Source organism: Leptonotus elevatus, chromosome 12, assembly GCF_054856555.1.
Source record: "Leptonotus elevatus isolate MCC_2025b chromosome 12, RoL_Lele_1.0, whole genome shotgun sequence".
In the NCBI taxonomy this organism is placed as follows: domain Eukaryota; kingdom Metazoa; phylum Chordata; class Actinopteri; order Syngnathiformes; family Syngnathidae; genus Leptonotus; species Leptonotus elevatus.
Genome location: NC_141250.1, coordinates 14085772 through 14103034, shown reverse-complemented (window position 1 = coordinate 14103034; position 17263 = coordinate 14085772). Strand labels below are relative to the sequence as shown.

At 41.7% G+C, this 17263-nt stretch overlaps 1 protein-coding gene across 1 annotated transcript in view; it reads left to right on the top strand.

Annotated features, from left to right (window-relative positions):
* Positions 1 to 537: 537 nt before the first annotated feature.
* The window catches only part of asic4a (acid-sensing (proton-gated) ion channel family member 4a), a 91843-nt gene continuing 75117 nt past the window's right edge, over positions 538 to 17263 (top strand). Inside the window, exon 1 of the mRNA XM_086091876.1 lies at positions 538 to 1501. Coding sequence (XP_085948002.1) covers positions 926 to 1501 — 576 coding nt within the window. The 5' untranslated portion in view covers positions 538 to 925. The remainder of the gene's footprint in view (positions 1502 to 17263) is intronic.

Below are 17263 nucleotides of genomic sequence, written 5' to 3'. Positions count from 1 at the left end.
TCATGAAGTGGCAAAAGAGAACATTTTACAGAGGGGCAGTTTTTAAGTATATAGTAAGCCAGACCGAGAGCCGTGAAAATGAATTCCTCAACATCAGAATTCAACGAGCCATCCCTCTACAAAGTTTCATGAAAATCTTTCTTGTCTTTTGTGTACGAACAAACCAAAGGATCTCTTCTGGCAGAGGTATTAGACCTTTCCAAGAGACTTTTCATAATATATTGGGCCACTTAAAATTCAAATCAAACATAGAATGTTTGTGGCAACATTTGACAGTATCCTTTGTTCTTGTCGTAAAGTGGGAGAGCCGCCCGAACAAGGTGACTCGGCTGTGCGTGCGTGCGTGTGTATGTGTGTGTGAGGTTGGGGGTTGTCTCCGGGATTCACATGGATGACCACAGCAAGTTGCAACTTGCGCCACTGAGGGGGAAATAATCACCACGCGACCTTCTTATAAATTATTAAGCACTCCCTTCTTATTTTAGCCCGACTCAGTGTGCTGCATTTACTTGCGTCGGTTCAAGGTGTTTATTTATTTATCTTTTTTTTTCTCTTCTCTTTGTTGACAGCTGTATTACGGCTGATAAGCGAGAGCGTGTGAGCTGATCAAGTAGTGAGACAAGCGTTGAGAGCAAAGCAACACAGCAGCAGCAGCAGCGCTCTGGTCACAAGGAGCCGCGGTAGAGGCAGCAGCAGCAGCAGCAGCAGCAGCAGCAGCACCACCACTATCAGTCACAGCGCAGGCAGCGACGGCAGCAGCATCAGCAGCAGCAAACTCTTCTCCATTTCTCTCTTCTTTCTGGAGTTGTTTCTTGCTCGGAGCGCAAACGCCAAGGAAGTCAAAGGAGGAGGTGATCCGGGGCTCGGTAGCTGCTATTAAAACAAACAAACAAACAAACAAACAATCGCAGACCTGGCTGCCCCCATGCCTATCGAATTTGTTTGCAAAATCAAGTTTGCAGAGGAGGATGAGAAGCAGAAAAACAAGCAGGATGGGGACAAGGAGAGTCTGATCGAGGAGAGCTGCGCACCTCCGGCCAAGGACTTGGCTGGGTTTGCAAACTCCTGCTCCCTGCATGGGATTAATCACATCTTTGTCTCTGGACGACTTGGTATCCGGCAGACTCTGTGGGCTCTTGCCTTCCTCACTTCACTGGCACTCTTTGTGTACCAGGCGGCGAAATGTGCCATCTCCTACCTGGAGCACCCGCATGTCACAGCCCTGAACGAAGAGGCGAGCCCAGAAATGGTTTTCCCTGCCGTGACCATTTGCAACATCAATCGCTTTCGCTTCTCCGCGCTCACCGATGCCGACATCTACCACCTGGCCAACCTGACGGGGCTGCCCCCCAAAAATAGGGACGGGCACAAGCCCACCGATCTGATGTACCCTGCCCCTGACATGCAGGACATATTCAACAGGACGGGACATCAGCTGGACGAGATGCTCATGAGCTGCAACTTCAGCGGGCAGAACTGCTCCGCGGAGGACTTCACTGTGGTGAGTGGGGAAAGTTTCTCAAAGTTCTCACACGTTCTTGGACCGGATTCCACCTCCGCGTTATCTTAACTTTATGAAGTCAATTCATAGGGAAATATATCTTACATATCTTTAATACACAGATGTCAAACTCTGGTCCTCGATGGCCACTATCCTGCAGGTTTTAGATGTGTCCGTCCTCTAACACACCTGATTGAAATGATCAGGATCATAAGCAGATAATTTGAATCAGGTGTCAAACTCTTGTATGTTTTAGATGGTTCCCTCCTCCAACACACCTGATTCAAATGATGAGCTCATTAATTACCCTGATCCTGATTAAGGAACCATCTAAAACATACAGGATACAGGATAGTGGCAGGATCATATTTGAGATTGTTCCCTCCTCCAATACACCTGATTCAAATGATTGGTTTCATTAATGATCCAGATTACATTTGAGATGTTTCCTTCCTTCAACACACCTGATTCAAATGATCAGCTCATTAATGATCCAGATCATATTTGAAGTGTTTCCGTCCTCTAACACACCTGATTCAAATGATCAGCTCATTATTTATCCTAATCCATAGGTGTCAAACTCCTGTCCTGGAGGGCCGCAGTCCTGCAGGTTTTGGATGTTTCCGTTCTCCAACACAGCTGTTATATGATCAGCTCATCAGCAAGCTCTGCATAAGCCTGATAACGATCCTGCTGATTGGAATCAGCATGTGTTGGACAAGGGAAACCTTCAAAACCTGCAGGACTGCGGCCTTCGAGGACCGGAGTTTGACACCTATGTCTTAATCATTATCTATCCTCAAACACACCTGATTCAAAGGATCAGAATTATTAACAAGTTGATCAGGTTAATGAGCTCCTCCAACACACCTGATTCAAACAATCAGAATTAATAATGAGTTGATCATTTGAATCAGGTGTGTTGGAGGAGAGAAATATCCAAACGACGCAGGATAGTGGCCATCAAGGACCGGAGTTTGACATGTGTGCTTTAATTGCACACATCTTTTGAGAACAGTTTTTGAAAGTCTCATCCTGTTCATACAAAACCAGTTCATGTGGAAGGGAAGGGAGACATCACTTGTGTGTGTGTGTGTGTGTGTGTGTGTGTGTGTGTGTGTGTGTGTGTGTGTGTGTGTGTGTGTGTGTGTGTGTGTGTGTGTGTGTGTGTGCGTGTGTCCCCCTATGATCCTTTTCTTCATACATGATTCATGACTCAAGCTCCATCAGTGAGCCACCTTCTCGTCTCGCGAAGTTTAACGCAGCAACAGTGTTGCAATCTACGCCGCCGTCAACTATGACAAATATCTGAGGCTGCTATCAAAAGACCAAAAAGCAAAAGCTGCCGTATGTGGCACGCGCGTGCTTTTCCCCCAGCTCACCCTTCTCTGAAGCTGCCTCCTCGCACCGAGAGTGCACGGCAAATACAATTGTCGTCAAAAATAGCCTCGTCTCGTGTTTGTCTCTCTGTTGCGCTCTCTCTCTCTCTCCCTTCTGAGAGGAGAGTAATGTGTCTTCAACGTTGTATTTCAATCGCGCTGCTGTTGAGTTTAAATATTTAAAGACAGATATAACATGATTTTTGCATTAGCCAGATTGACTAAAAGGGATGAAACAACCTCCGTGCGAATGGGCGCGAGTGAGTGTTTGTGTGTGGAAGAGAGAGAGAGAGAGAGAGAAAGAAAGAGAGAGAGTTTCTTGTTGTTTTTGACAGTCGTTATTAAAGGCACCATCCTCACAGGAGATGGATTCCCTCATCTTTTTTTTGGAATATGCAATTGCTTTAGTGTTGATAAAGCGCGCGTGTCAAGTCTTTACGGCGTGTGTTCAATATTGATACGGCAAAGGCAGTGCAATGCCTTTAATTTATTTTTTAAATCACACACAAATAATTCATTGTTTTTCTTTCTCTTATTCATGCACGTCCATTTCCTAAACGGGGATTACCTAACGTCACAGGTAATTGCGTCTTTTAGATGTACCGACAGACTAAAGTGCACACGATCCCTCGCAAGGGAGAAAAAAAAAGCAGTTTGTAGTGACAATATTGCTTTAAAGTTTGATATTGTGCCATAAGCAGTATCCCTCCCACTTGTATTTCAGCATGTGTCATGTCGTAAATGTCAGTCACATGTCAGCCAGTGAAGCGTCTATTAGCACTTTTCTTGGACTCCGGGTGACTTCATCGGATCCCGAAGCTGCTTGTTCCTCTCTGTCAGCCTCTGTGATCGAGTGCATCTGCATTTTGGGAGGCTGTCGCTTAGATTTGTTACAGCGCCACTTGCTCGCCTCCGCGCCTGACAAATCACTTACTCCGAGTTCGGACTTGGGAACATGGCTGAGGTGTTACGGCAGCATTGGGTCAGGGAATAGTGTGAGCAGAAAGCATGGGTGTTTTGTAGGAATAATAATAATAATAAAAAACAACAACAACCAGCTTTCATGCCATTTGTTATGAGCCGGGGAAAAATAGAAGGAAGTCATTATTAGTGGTGATGCCCTATTAATCACATCCAAACGTGTACAAACCCATTGCACCTCAGCCATTACTTCCACCCTCATGGGGAAGCACTTCATGGATTGGCTTGTTGGAATGTGTTTTCTCCCTATTGATCATTACGGGTGCGCCAGATGTTTCCTTTCGGCAACAGCCACATGGATGTGCTGCTTCCTGAGGGACCTATATTATAGACGACTTATTATTATTATTATTTTTTTTTTTTTTAAATCATGTCAGATTCTTTCCATTCTATTTTTAAGTGAATTATTCATGACAGAAGGCCATTAGTCCCCGTCCATTTCAAAAGGTGCATATTAATAAACAGCTCACAGTCTGCAAACATTTGTCTGACTGCTCTAATTTATGAAAGGGACTATATTGCCGCGCAAAATGGATGTATTTTACCTTTTCTTTTCATTTTGATTATTTAATACAGGTCTTCTTATTAATTACAGATTACCTTGTTGACTTTGTTTAATCACACAAGATAAAGCGGATTCAACGAGCCATGAATAAATAGAATACTTTTCTTCCCAGCCTAACACGGCTTAATTGTAAATCTATTGTGCGGAGCTGTCAGAAAGATGAGCTGCAAGCCCTTTGGCGTTTCTTTTTTTTTTCTTTCTTTTTTTTTTTCCTGGACAGCGCTCTTGATTGGTTTGCTCTGACTCCTAGTTGTGTTTGCTGATGCATTATTAGATTTTGCTCTCAGCAAGGACAGATCCCTTCTGCATATATTCATGGAGCTAACTAAACAGCTAAGAGGTAGTTTGTGAGGTAATCTATTAAAATCTGGGTTCACATTTGTGCTGCTCTCTCTGCCTCTGAAGGGAACTGACAGAACATATTGTTACTCTCAAGGCATTGTGTGTTGTTGTTATTTTAATAATATGGGCTCCACCCCCCCCCCCCCACCCATTGTGGTGAGAGTGAGAACCGCTCTTCAAGTAAATCACCATTTCACACACAATGTTTAGATTCCAAAAACAACTTTTGTTGTATTGCTTTTCAAACTCTAAAGCATAAACATTGTGGAGTCAAGCATTTTCTAAAATTGCGCAAAATTTCACCTGTTTGAAGCAGCGGGTTGTAGTGGAGCACTTAAGGGTCTCCAAGCACATTTCTCCGGACAAAGTAATGTCTAATGACGACTGGTGAGACTCCATTAAGACAATGTATTTCATTAGAGGCTTTCTAATTAATTGAATTGTAATCAATAAGATAATAAGCACTGTTTTAAATTCAAATAGATGTTGGCCAATAAATCTGCATGCAATGTCTGAAACAACCTACAGATGCGCAACAAAACATTTCGTGAAAAATCGCCCAAAATCTACTCACAAAAGGACAAAAACTGACTAAAGCTCCAGCAGAAGCCATGGATGAAATGGAGTCGCGTGTTAACGACGTCGCGTCCATAAATCACGTGATGTGGATTTAACCAATGACAGCGCAGCATAGTTCGGAGTTTCTTTCTATATGGCTTTGCTGTAAATAGGGCTCGAAGAAAATGTTTGGCGCTTCAAGCGCAGAATAGAAAAGTGTAATTCAATTGTTTTTCTCTCATTAAATAATGAGCTGAAATTGCACACAAATACACGCACAATTCTGACCAACTCGAGGGTTATGTGGCACAAGAGCTCGCCTTATTTCATAATGCAGTGATCCACTATTTAATCATCATTAATGTTTACAATTCCTCCAGGGTTAGCAGGTTTGCAACTCCTATTTAGCCTAATTCACACTTTTAGTTGCAGAGACCGTTAAAAGAATTATTCACACCAACAAGCCGGATTGATTATGGGTCATAAGAAAAAAAACAAATGTGCCTTCGCTCAGATGAGCAATTATGCTCACTCATCCTTGTTGAATTCTTATGTATTTATTTTTTGTTATAAATGTCTACCTGCTATCCAAAATGCATGCAGATTGCCGCGTCTTTTTGGGTGTGGAAAGTAACATGCTGTTATGATCATTACCTCGGGAAACACATTCTGAACATGTCAGTAAGTTCAGCAAGTGTGTGGTTTGTGCAATGTATATATGTGTGTGTGTGTCTAAAGAAATGAGCCATGTACATGAGCAGAAAAGTGTAAGAGTGACAAGCACTTCCCCAGTGGGTTCAATGCATCCACACTACTCCACAACACACCCACACACACAAACACACGTGGCGGTGGGTAACGATGAGGGTGGGAGCGTGAAAGTGACTGGCTATCCGGCCTGGCTCAGTCCCCAACAGCCTGTCAATTAGCCGTCTACACTTGCACTGCCGTGTGTGTGTGTGTGTGTCTTTGCAGCTTAATATGTAACGTCATGTGAGCTGCACGTCAACCCCGGAGGCGACAATAATATACCATCCCAGACATGAACAAACATGACACGCGCACACCCACGCTGTGACTACAGGTTTCTTTCTCATATTTCCCTCGTCCGTTTCCTATTACACTCAAATTGGCGTCATTTGTGTGGTGAAATTCCAAACACGTTAGCGCGCCTCAATGTTTTCGCATCCACCCAAACAATGCGATCGTAGAAATTAATGAAACTGTGCCAACTGTTTTAAATAGAGGGCATGACTGGAATGAGAAAAGCATGGAACAACCAAAGGCGAATAACCCTGAAAATACAATTTTCACACTGCACTTAGCTGAGCGTAGTGCTCCATTAAACCAACCCATTCATTGTGTATGTGCTGTGTGGGCATTTGCCGTAGTAGCGCTAACAGCTAGCATGCCTGAATTGAGAAAGGGTGACAACAACAAGAGATTTGGCCAGAGCTGTACAATAAACAACATGGAGAAAATGGAGAAAACTTTAATAAATACAGAGTCCCGATGTTTGGGACACAAGACTGTGATCTCCACCAAGTTGTGGTCGAAGCGTGATTTTAGCATTTTTAACGCTAGACATTTCTAGTGTTAAAATAATATAATATAGCTTCGCATGTAATGTAGCATAGCCACATACTGTATGCTTCACTTGTCTCACGCCCCTTCCTCCTCGTAAATTGTAACCACTTGACGTTTAAACTGGCGTGAAAAGGCACCAGGCTACTATCTGTTTGGTAGCCTAGCAACTAGTGCCAATTATGGACAGGGTTGCTCCAGGCCTGTTTTGTTCAGCGTGGATTACAAAGTTTTCTATATAAATAATTAGATTCACACCAAAACCCAATTGGTCCTTCTGAGGTCCATGCAAGCCTCCTCTTAAAAAATTAATTGAGATCAGTCAGTTCGTTGTTCTCAAGCCATGTGAGCAAATTAACCAGAAGTAACAAAAGTGAGAGGTAAAAAATGTGATATGTTCCGTCCAGAAAGTAATAGATTCCAGATTTCTGTTAACTAAAACACAAAAAAAACATGATTCCAAATGGTATTTTGTAGACCACAAACATCCGCCGAGGCCAAACACTCTAAATTTGGGTCTTACAAAAAAAAAGACACAGAAACCTTCTATTGCCCAAATGACATTGGACACATCACGCCCTTGCTGCTTTCCTCTAAAACTAAATGGGTTGGTCTTTTGCCCACTTATTGCACCCTCCAGTCCAAGTCTCATGTATTAAGTCTGCAGATAGACAAACATTAGCCAGGCCATAACCGGCTTCCTTTGTGCAATAAGTGAACAACACAAACTCAAAGGAGGACTGCTGCCTCTGCAACTTGCACCAAACCCTCTGCACTTCCTCCTTTCTGCTCCAGCATATCACAGAAAGATGAATTACCGCTCCCGCTGATATGCATCTCCCCTGTCTTATCAGATGAAGACCACCTGTGATAGGATCACACCGATATGCAAACGGTTTATATTTTTGCCTTGCCTTGCCATTTTTTTGGTGGCTTGCCATTTTCAGTGGCGACTTGAAGTGTTTAGTCGGATGAGGAGGGCGGACGATAACGGCTTGCAATGCTGTGGTGGTACCTCTAAGCGCCCTAACCCTACCCCCCCCCCTCTCCCCCCATCACCGCACCACAGCTCCCCCCTCTTCCATATAACCCCTGGGAGTCTTTTAGTCACACAGACATTTGTCTCTTTCTGACAAGTCATACAGCAGGCTGTTGGGAGTGTTAATGGGCCTGCTCCTGCACACGCGCTCACAAAGGTGTATTGCGTGTGTATGGCAGAGAGAATGTTTCCTCATATAACACACCCAGGTTTCCTCACAGATTGAGAGTTGGCTTTCAAGATTGATCATGACTCCTGACGCTGCGCCGCTCCCTTTCCGAGGGATCGATACTTCCTTCAGTCACATCGCTTCCCAGCCCTTCCCACTCCGAGACAAGAGTGACTAATTATCCTCCACTTTGCTTTTGGGATCAGTCTCGGGTGCGGTGGTTAATAGAAGCAATGGTGACAAATTTGCTCCCCTGGAAAAAATGTCTGTTTATTTCAGTGTATATGTGGAATCGATCAGTATACACTTTTTTTTGCTCACAGGGAGCTGAAATGTTTAAGCAATATGAAATGATTCACTGTGTACGGTTCCACTGGGAATACAATGTGCGGTTTTAAAAATATATCCTTCAATTCAAGTCTTGCAAATGGTAAAAATGCATGTTTGACACAAGTTGAAGTTAGTATATCTTCTGAGCCAAAAACAACTGTAACCCTAATCACACAATGCAACATGATCCTCTTTTGATTATAGCTTGAAGTGTGCTGGAAACTTAATTATCTGCATAATATCATTTGTGTACACCATTGATCCATTGTTGCAGGCGCAGTAAGGGAAATGTCTCAAAGAAAAACTGCAGGGGCCCCAAAATTGAACCCTGTGGAACACCGTCTGAGAGGAGGGCAGCGCGGGACTTAGAGCAGCCAAACAACACAAAAACTTCTGTCTGCCAAATAGGATTTAAAGCACTCTAGATCGCTACCACTAATGCCCGTCTGATGCTACAAAAAGTTGAGTTTACAATTGTCGTCCCTGAACGCCCTGTGTTCCGATCAGATTGAGGAGGAAAAAAGACGCTTTTCATGGCCTGTTTAATCTTTAAGCGTAGCACAACTCAGAATGTGAGTCGCTGACTAAAAATTGGGCTTAATTTGCAGTTTATATCCTACTGAAAAGAAAATAGCGTAGTCTTGCCTTTGGAAAAATGTCACATTTCTCAAGCAGAGAATAACAAAACGACCATTTGCTTTGCAAAGTAACGCTTATAAACTTTTGCCACAATCACAAGATCGATTTTCTCATTCAGGTTGAAAGATTCAGCAACTCATCTGAAAATAAATGTGTTCTTTCTTCAAAATCTGACGTCAGTGCGCATTTGAAGGTCTGAGTAGATTTCCTAGAAAAGTTACAGTGCTTTCAGTCGAACTCACAAAATGCAATATGATTTTTATTGGCGTCATCATTCGTTCAGTTATTGTCCATGTGTGCTTTTAGCTTTTTATAAATATTTTACAGAACTATAGGCTGACTGACTCATAGTTCTGAAAGGTTATTTGGTGGATCTTGTACCATAGCCCTCACATTGAAACAGTTTCACGAGGGCCTCTTATTATGAACAGCTATGAACATGAGGATTATGGGGGGAGGGGGGAAAGTCCCACAAATATTGTTTTTCAAGAGACATTCACAATCATTTAATGAAGAACTCAAATTCTTTTCTTTGCAGTAACAATGATAAGCAGCTGTCATCGTGGAAATAATTGTCACTCTTTAAGCCTTTGGCTAAATAGACTTTCCCTCTTAGCTGGCAGCGTAAGTGTGCCATTTTTTTGTCATGTTTCTCAGTCTCGAAAGCATTAGTGGAAACTCCCCTGAAAAATTAACCAAGCTGGCTTTTAGGCCACGACCGCCACATAATGAGTCCGTGCCTCCTCATTTCCCTTGCTTGTATGCTTTAATTACTTTGCAGGGAATAGCGTATGCAGGTGGTTACTGTTGAGGGTTTTCTGCCCAGATTTAGTTATAACTGTTTTAGTTTAGTCATAACTGTTTAAATTTAGTGAGTGTTTGAATTATGTCTCCAGGTGACGTCATGTCTGAAGGGCCTCCTCTATTTCCACAACAATGGGCCATTTGTCTGTGGTTGAAGCCAATGTGTTAGTAAGATTTCTTTGTAAGTCTTATCTTATGCTAGGTGACGTCAGGTCTTAGACCTACTATATTTCCACATCAAAAGGCCATCTGTCAATGTGTATTGAATGATGTCTGTCTTGGCTGAGGGGAGAAGGGGGGCTGGAGGCTTGGGGAAAAGGGGGTGTTGTAATACTGCTTTTCAAGATAGTATAAGAATGCTGTGAGTCCGCTGTAACGACACACTTGCGAGGAGCTGCAGCTGTGCTTCTGTAAACTCGCTTATGTCCGGAATATTCTGTAAAATAAATCCTTCGCAGGACCTGACCTGTTCACCGATCTCCAGTCTGTGTGACAAAGATGGTCTTCTAACATTACTCACAAAATAATTTCACTTAATACAAATAAACGGAATGTGATTTAATCAAACTTAATACATAGTGTTTTATGTTGAAAAAAGTTTGTTGTCAGAAATAACATACAGATAACATTGCAGCTCAAATTTTATGAGGGTTTTTTAAAATCCCTAAAAAAAACAAAAGTTTTAAACTTGCTTTTAAGGTGACAGACACAAATAAGCTAGTTACTATTAGGAGTGATGGTATGCACTCTGTAGGAAAACTTTTAAAATGTATATCATAAAAAAAGAACAATTAGAAAGAAAATGATAAACAATACCCGAGGACACTAACAACTACCAAAACTCTATTGAGGATTCAACAGACGACAAGGGGGGAAAAAGGCTTTGATGCAACTATATTACAAATATAAATGAAACAACAGGGATGTTTGAAACTGGCTTTTTCCTCATTAAAAAGGGGGAATTCGGAACCATGTTTGACCCAATTTTTAGACATATTTTGTGCTGGCTGGTTCATTTATATTTCTCAGCAGGATTTCTTAGGGGGGAAAAACAGACTACACACTTTTCAGTAATTAGCCTGTCCTTCCGATCATCCTGACCGATTATCCTGTGATGTGGTGTGTTAAAAGTGAGGAAAGAGTGTGTATAAGACAGAGAATTTCAAAATTTGGGGATCATTTCACATTTCAAAAGACGATAACAAAGTTGATCTACTGAAAAACAAACTGGCTTTCACAACACTACGTCTATGATTGGCAACACAAGTTAATGTAAACATTGTTAGCTAATTCAACATAGCCTGAACCTATTATAATGACCCCCACACGTGGTCAAACATCGACAGCTGCCAGTAATTGCTTTATTTTTTATAACAGTAGCAAAATAAAGATGTAATAAGTACGTCCAGACACGAGCTAAATGGCTAATGGTTAGCCAGTTAACAGCTAATGCTAAAATGTATTTCGGCAACTCTCACATCACTCACCAGGCCAGGTTTCGGTTAAGATGTTAAAAATGGGTATGTGTACCTTTCTTATATGGTGGGGAGGAGATGTCATTTGCTATTCTTACTGACTGTGTGCTGTATATTTCCTACAACAAAACAATTTGAGACGTACACATCGTAGTCAGTATGGGATTGGGATTAAATTCAATTTAACCACTGGGAAAAAAATCATAACGTACATCCCAAATGTCATTGTGAATAACCCTGTTGTAGTCCAAACAGGAGGCTTGTGTCTGTCTGCTTGACTGGACGGTTGGCCTTTATTCAGACTTATGTCCGATGTCATACCGTCGGACATGATGTTTGCCTTTTCACTAATTAATCCTAACATCCTTCTCTGTCTCGATGTGCCTTTCTGCTGGCCAGCTACAGATAACGCCCAACAAGGTTTGAACTCCACGTAGGCCAAATATTAAAGCGTCATGACAGGTGTGATATTTTGTCAGATTCTCAACGTGCACCGGATGACTTTGAAGCGTATACCACCCGAAGCTACACTCCTGTGCGATGATGTCGACATGGCTTCAAATGTAGGTCAGCAGGAAATGCATTTAAGGTCAAATCATTGAGTTATGAACACTGATATTATGGAAGAACATACTTTTACAGGAAAATTCTGATTTATTTAAGTTAAAACCATCATGAGGTTTGAAGGTCCTCAAGGACTACTAGTTAAACGTAAATTCTGCATTTCACACTATTTCTTATTTAGTGGAGATATTTGTGGCCAGTTAGTCACAATAACCTCAACCTGTCTGTTTGTTTGTTTGTTTGTTTGTTTGTTTGTTTGTTTGTTTGTTTGTTTGTTTTTGGAGTTTTCTTGTACTTTTAGGTTTTAAATCTGTGCTCCTTTTGGCTGGATTTATACACTGCTATCTGTTGTGTGTGGGTTTAATAGACATTCCCATGTTTAGCTGTTTTTCCAAATTGTCTCCCTTGCCCACTAATCTTCACCTTGCCAGCACCTGAGATGAGGGCTCGTGTATGTTGTCCTTTGATGGTCACAAAGCTTTAGGCAGACTTGTATTGAGTTAGAAGTTACATTGTTAACTATCACGTTAATCTTCACAACCTTATTGCATAGCCTGAGGTTTAACAACTAAACAGTCCGGTCTTAAGTCTTTTAATTAGGCTGATTTTGGAGATGTTGAAAATGGTCTAATTACATGGGTCACCAAGATGGTGCCCGCGGGTTCCTAAAACTCACCAGTGATTGAACATTGGGATTTCCTAGGAATGTCTTAGAAGTGATCATTAGAAAATGTTAACACCTGCAAAGATAGAAATAATGGACTGGCGCAAACCCAGTACAGCATAAGTCTGTGTGGTGGCATGTTAGACCGAGTGTTGGTAATTTCGCTGTGGCTCGTTGTCATATTTATGATTGAAATGATTGAGATCCACGAGGCTCAGAATCAAATTCACCAAAATTACGCTAGATTATCTGTGTGAGTATTTAGACTTGGTCCGAGTAGTTGTAACTTTATAAACCTGACTTTCTGCCACCAAATTGTCATTTCACCAGGTAGCCGATATATAACATTAAATCATTGTTGAGAATTATGAGAATTCGTTAGCATGATTCAGTGTCTTCACATTCATAAATCTGTATTGTTAATATGAGGTCTCATTTAGTTAACAGTAATTTGAGCAAATGTCAGAAGTGTGTTTCAAACTGGTAGGCCTTCACATTAATCCATACCAAAGAAATAGCGCTAGTTTCAAAAAGGTTGGTGACCCCTGGTCTAATATGTTTGCATGACTCCCTGCACCATTATTAAACAGGGCCAAACCTTTTTGACAACCTATGAGACTCCTCATTACCTACCAAGCTTGACATCAACTGCCCTTCCTGGAGTCCCTTTCATCAAGTCAAATCAACGTCTGTGAGGACTTTTAAATGCAAGCTACTGTATAATTTACATTCGGATTGCGGGCTGAGTGGCTCAAAAGTTCAAATTCGAGATGCGCCCCTGAGCAATAGCAGAACGTTCTCTGACAGCGTCACGGTAGTGCTGCTGGTCACACTAGTGAGCTCAGTGAATCTAATCTGATTAAATGGCTAAAAGGATTTTCCCCAGCAAACAATTGTGGAAGCAGAGAGATCCAAGGTGTAACATTAATTAACACAAACATTCATAATGTCTATAACCAATTTAAGCATGCCATTCCATGTGTTCAATCTCTGGATGGAGCAATCTTTACGGTCAGTGTTTACACTATTCATTGTCCTGCTTTGAGCAGTCAAATTCTGCAAACCAGGCAGTTATTGAGTTTCCATCGTTTCTAATTGTTATCGGACTTCTTTCTTCTCAATTGCTACTACTGGCATACAAATTGAAGACATTCCCCTAATTAGGTTTAACCTGATTTTACTTTTTTTTTCACTTCCAACATAAGGTCAGATTGGCAAGTGTATTTAAGGGATTGCTTTTAACAATTGATGTCAAATTTGTGGGCATGTGTAAGGCATAGCAGTAGTTCTACTTAAAATGGAAATGTTCTTTTTCATACGCGTGAATCAGCAGAATTTAATCACTCTCTAGCAGGGTACATCCCTTTTTTTCAGCTTACTATACAACAACCTCTCACTTGCCAGCTTATCCCTCCTGCACTGAGTTTTGTCCACGTCTTGTTTGACTTACTTGCGGAGGGTAAATCCTTCACGTGGTGTCGGCAGCTTGGCCGTCAAGTCGTGTCCGTGTTGACAAAACGCTCGACCTTCGCATGCTGTGAAATGTCACCAGATTTAGCGCAGACAATTCCAGCTTGCCTCCGCTCGTTTGATCACCAAAGCTTTGCGATTTGGGTTTCGCTGCACTTTTAACAGCCTGTACAATACGGTAAATTGAGAGTGAGTGAGTGTGTAGAGTGTTTTTAAAAGTCTGTCTTGAAGTCTTGTCAAATAAATAGATAATGACATAATGTTCTAAACCTCCAACCTTTATGCCCTAAGATCTACTTTTCAGGATGATGCCAGCAACATCCGTGATTGAACCCATGCTCTATAGTTTGGTAGCACAGAGATTCCCAGTGAGCTAAACCGCAACATACTTCCACTCGTTCTGTCCAGCTGTGCTTTGTTTTGTAGTTACTTATTTTCAGTTTCATTTTATTTGTTCAGACGACTTCGTCATTCTTGTCCCCGGCTCGCGTGTTCCCAAAGTAACGCCTTTTGTTCAAACAAACGCACAACTGTTCCTTGATGTCGTTGTCACGATTCCTTCTGTTGTCCCAATGCATGCTAATGACAAAGTAGTAAACATTTCACTGTCAATAATGTGAAATACGGCCCCGCTTCCTTAATGCTGGCTCCGTTCAATAACCTATTAAAGCTGAATCACAGATAACCTGGCGAGCATCAGGAAAGTAATCTGAAATTTGTGCTGACATTGATCCAGTAGGAAGGAGACCTATTGCTCCGATCAACACTGTGGCCCCAGGAGAGGACTCCCTCGGACATTAATAGTCCACTGTCCTACATTTTACCGACACCATAGATTGTATAATATATACAGTGCCAACCTTTGAAACTATTTTACCGAGCTGGGTGTTTCATTTCCTACTACTGGCCATATTTGTTAAATGCTTTCAGTTCTGGAACTTCATGTTTGTTCAATACTCTAATTATGCCAAATCCATTCAGTCATTTAAGCAGTTTTACAACCATAAAGGTGTCTCAATGTCAAAAGTGTAACTTAACATCAGAGCAAATGATCAGTCATACTCATTAGGACACTTGCTAGGGAAACATTTTCACATTACGTACCACAGTCCTAAAGTGGTTGGTGTGATTATAAAGGGATATGTCATTCGTCAAAATCAGGTGAAAAACCATTACCATAAAATCACGTGAATAACACACAACCGTGTATAATACGCCTCCCCATAGTCACCCTTAAAAATGCTGTTTTGTCTCTGTACTTGTGTACCATACGGTCCCTGATTTGCTGGTATACTTTATAATCAGAGTGAATAATGTGAATGAAAACTAAAAACATATCAGTAAATTGTAAATGCTTTGACGCGGCTTTGTGTGACATCTTATAATTTCGTAACCCAAACCCTACCACATCACCATTACAGTATTGTTTGAAACCCAACCTCAACCGTCCTGCTGGGGATATGTAGTAGTGCACTTCGACCTCTTTCGTCAAACCAATTTGTTAGCTCCGCCGCGGCTGACTGAGGGTTAAGTGTTTGTAATTTACGATGCTCCATAATGTTTAAAAAACAAACAAAAAACTTTAAGTCCTAAGATGGTGCATCATTAAATCTGCAAATGTTGTTCTTAAATTTTTTTTTTAAACCATTTCATAAAATCCGTGTGGGTGGAGTCAAACGTTTAAGTCCACCTGGTGTGGCGGCACGCCGCGAACTGCACTCTGCATCCAGGGCGACTTGACTGGAGGTTCAGTATTTTGATCATTATATTTTCACATTATTAATTATTCTGGTAACTATAGCTGCCATTTTTTTTCTCGGCTGATTAAACACTTCAAGACATTAAACGTGCATGTGCAACTCCGCTACTGAAAAGAACATTAATGGGACGTACACGCTTGTCTTGACTTATACATGACATGATAGTGAATAGCTAATGATTAGTATCCGTTTACACTTTAGGTGTCATGTCAGAACAAGCCAGTGGCCGTCCTAGTACATTTCAAAGCGTGCCAGTGAACATATGTAGAATGCCACATAGCCTTTCTCAGTGTGTCATTTGTTGGACTCGCAGATGCTTGCGTGCTTCTGCGGTATAATGCCAACTCATGGGAGGCTGCTACAATTAGCCCCTCTCCAAAAATGCAATTGTCAGATTTTACAAGCAAAGCATGTAACAGGCGTCATGGCTGGGAAAGACAAATGGCTCATCCATTAAACAACCCCCGCAGGACGTTGGCAAAAAAAAAAAAAAAAAAAAAGACACATCTTTTCCAAATCGCGGTCTCATCCATTTAATTACAAACTCTGTGATAAGGGCATCGCCTTCGAATAAATAGGACCAGTAATGAAGTATGGCATTGCTGTTTATGTGCGTCCTTGGCATTCGCTTTGAGAATAAGGAAGGGGTGGTGGCGGTGACGTGACGGTGGCGGTGGGGGTGGGTGGGTTGTCAGCATGTTTCCAAACAGAACTTGAAAGTCCATGTGAAGGGACAAATGTCAGTGGGCTTCACTCACAAATCAGTGTGTTTTTTTTTTGTTTTGTGTGTGTGACCTTCTCTTTATCTTTCTAAAGAGAATTAGCAGAATATTTTGAAATAAATACCGTGTGCGTAGTGTACTATGACGAAAGCGGTCCCAAGAGACAGATTGAATATGCATGCCAAAAGAGCATGCCCTTAGTCTATTAATTAGTGTGTTTAGGTGATCTTAAATATTTCATTAGCATGACATTGAGAGACTTCTGGGACATTATGGCGAGTGAATCAATTGCCAAAACATGAAACCTTATCATTTCCGAATAAATTAATTATCCTGATTATTGATTATGTTACAATTGTACACCAACAGTGAGCTTTCTAAAGCCAAAATAAAGATAAGCTTTAGTGGTGGCTCAGTGGGCAACGGAGCGACGACCGAGGTGGTCCGCAGACCCGATTTCAACACCAGCTGGCTACAGCGTCAAATTAGAGCTTCCCCACTTGTTTCCACCTGCTGCACGCTGCCCAACTCATCCAAATACAGCCATCATGCGCTTCATTTCCTTGCTGTCTGCCTAACCTTGCAAGTCAGTCAAGCGCTCTCCCCTATGGCATCGCACAGCCTCGCCTAGGACGCAATCGATATGAGCAAATTTCGGATTCAACCACTACTTCCTGCATAACGATTGAGAGCAGAGAATTGACAAGAATTTATATC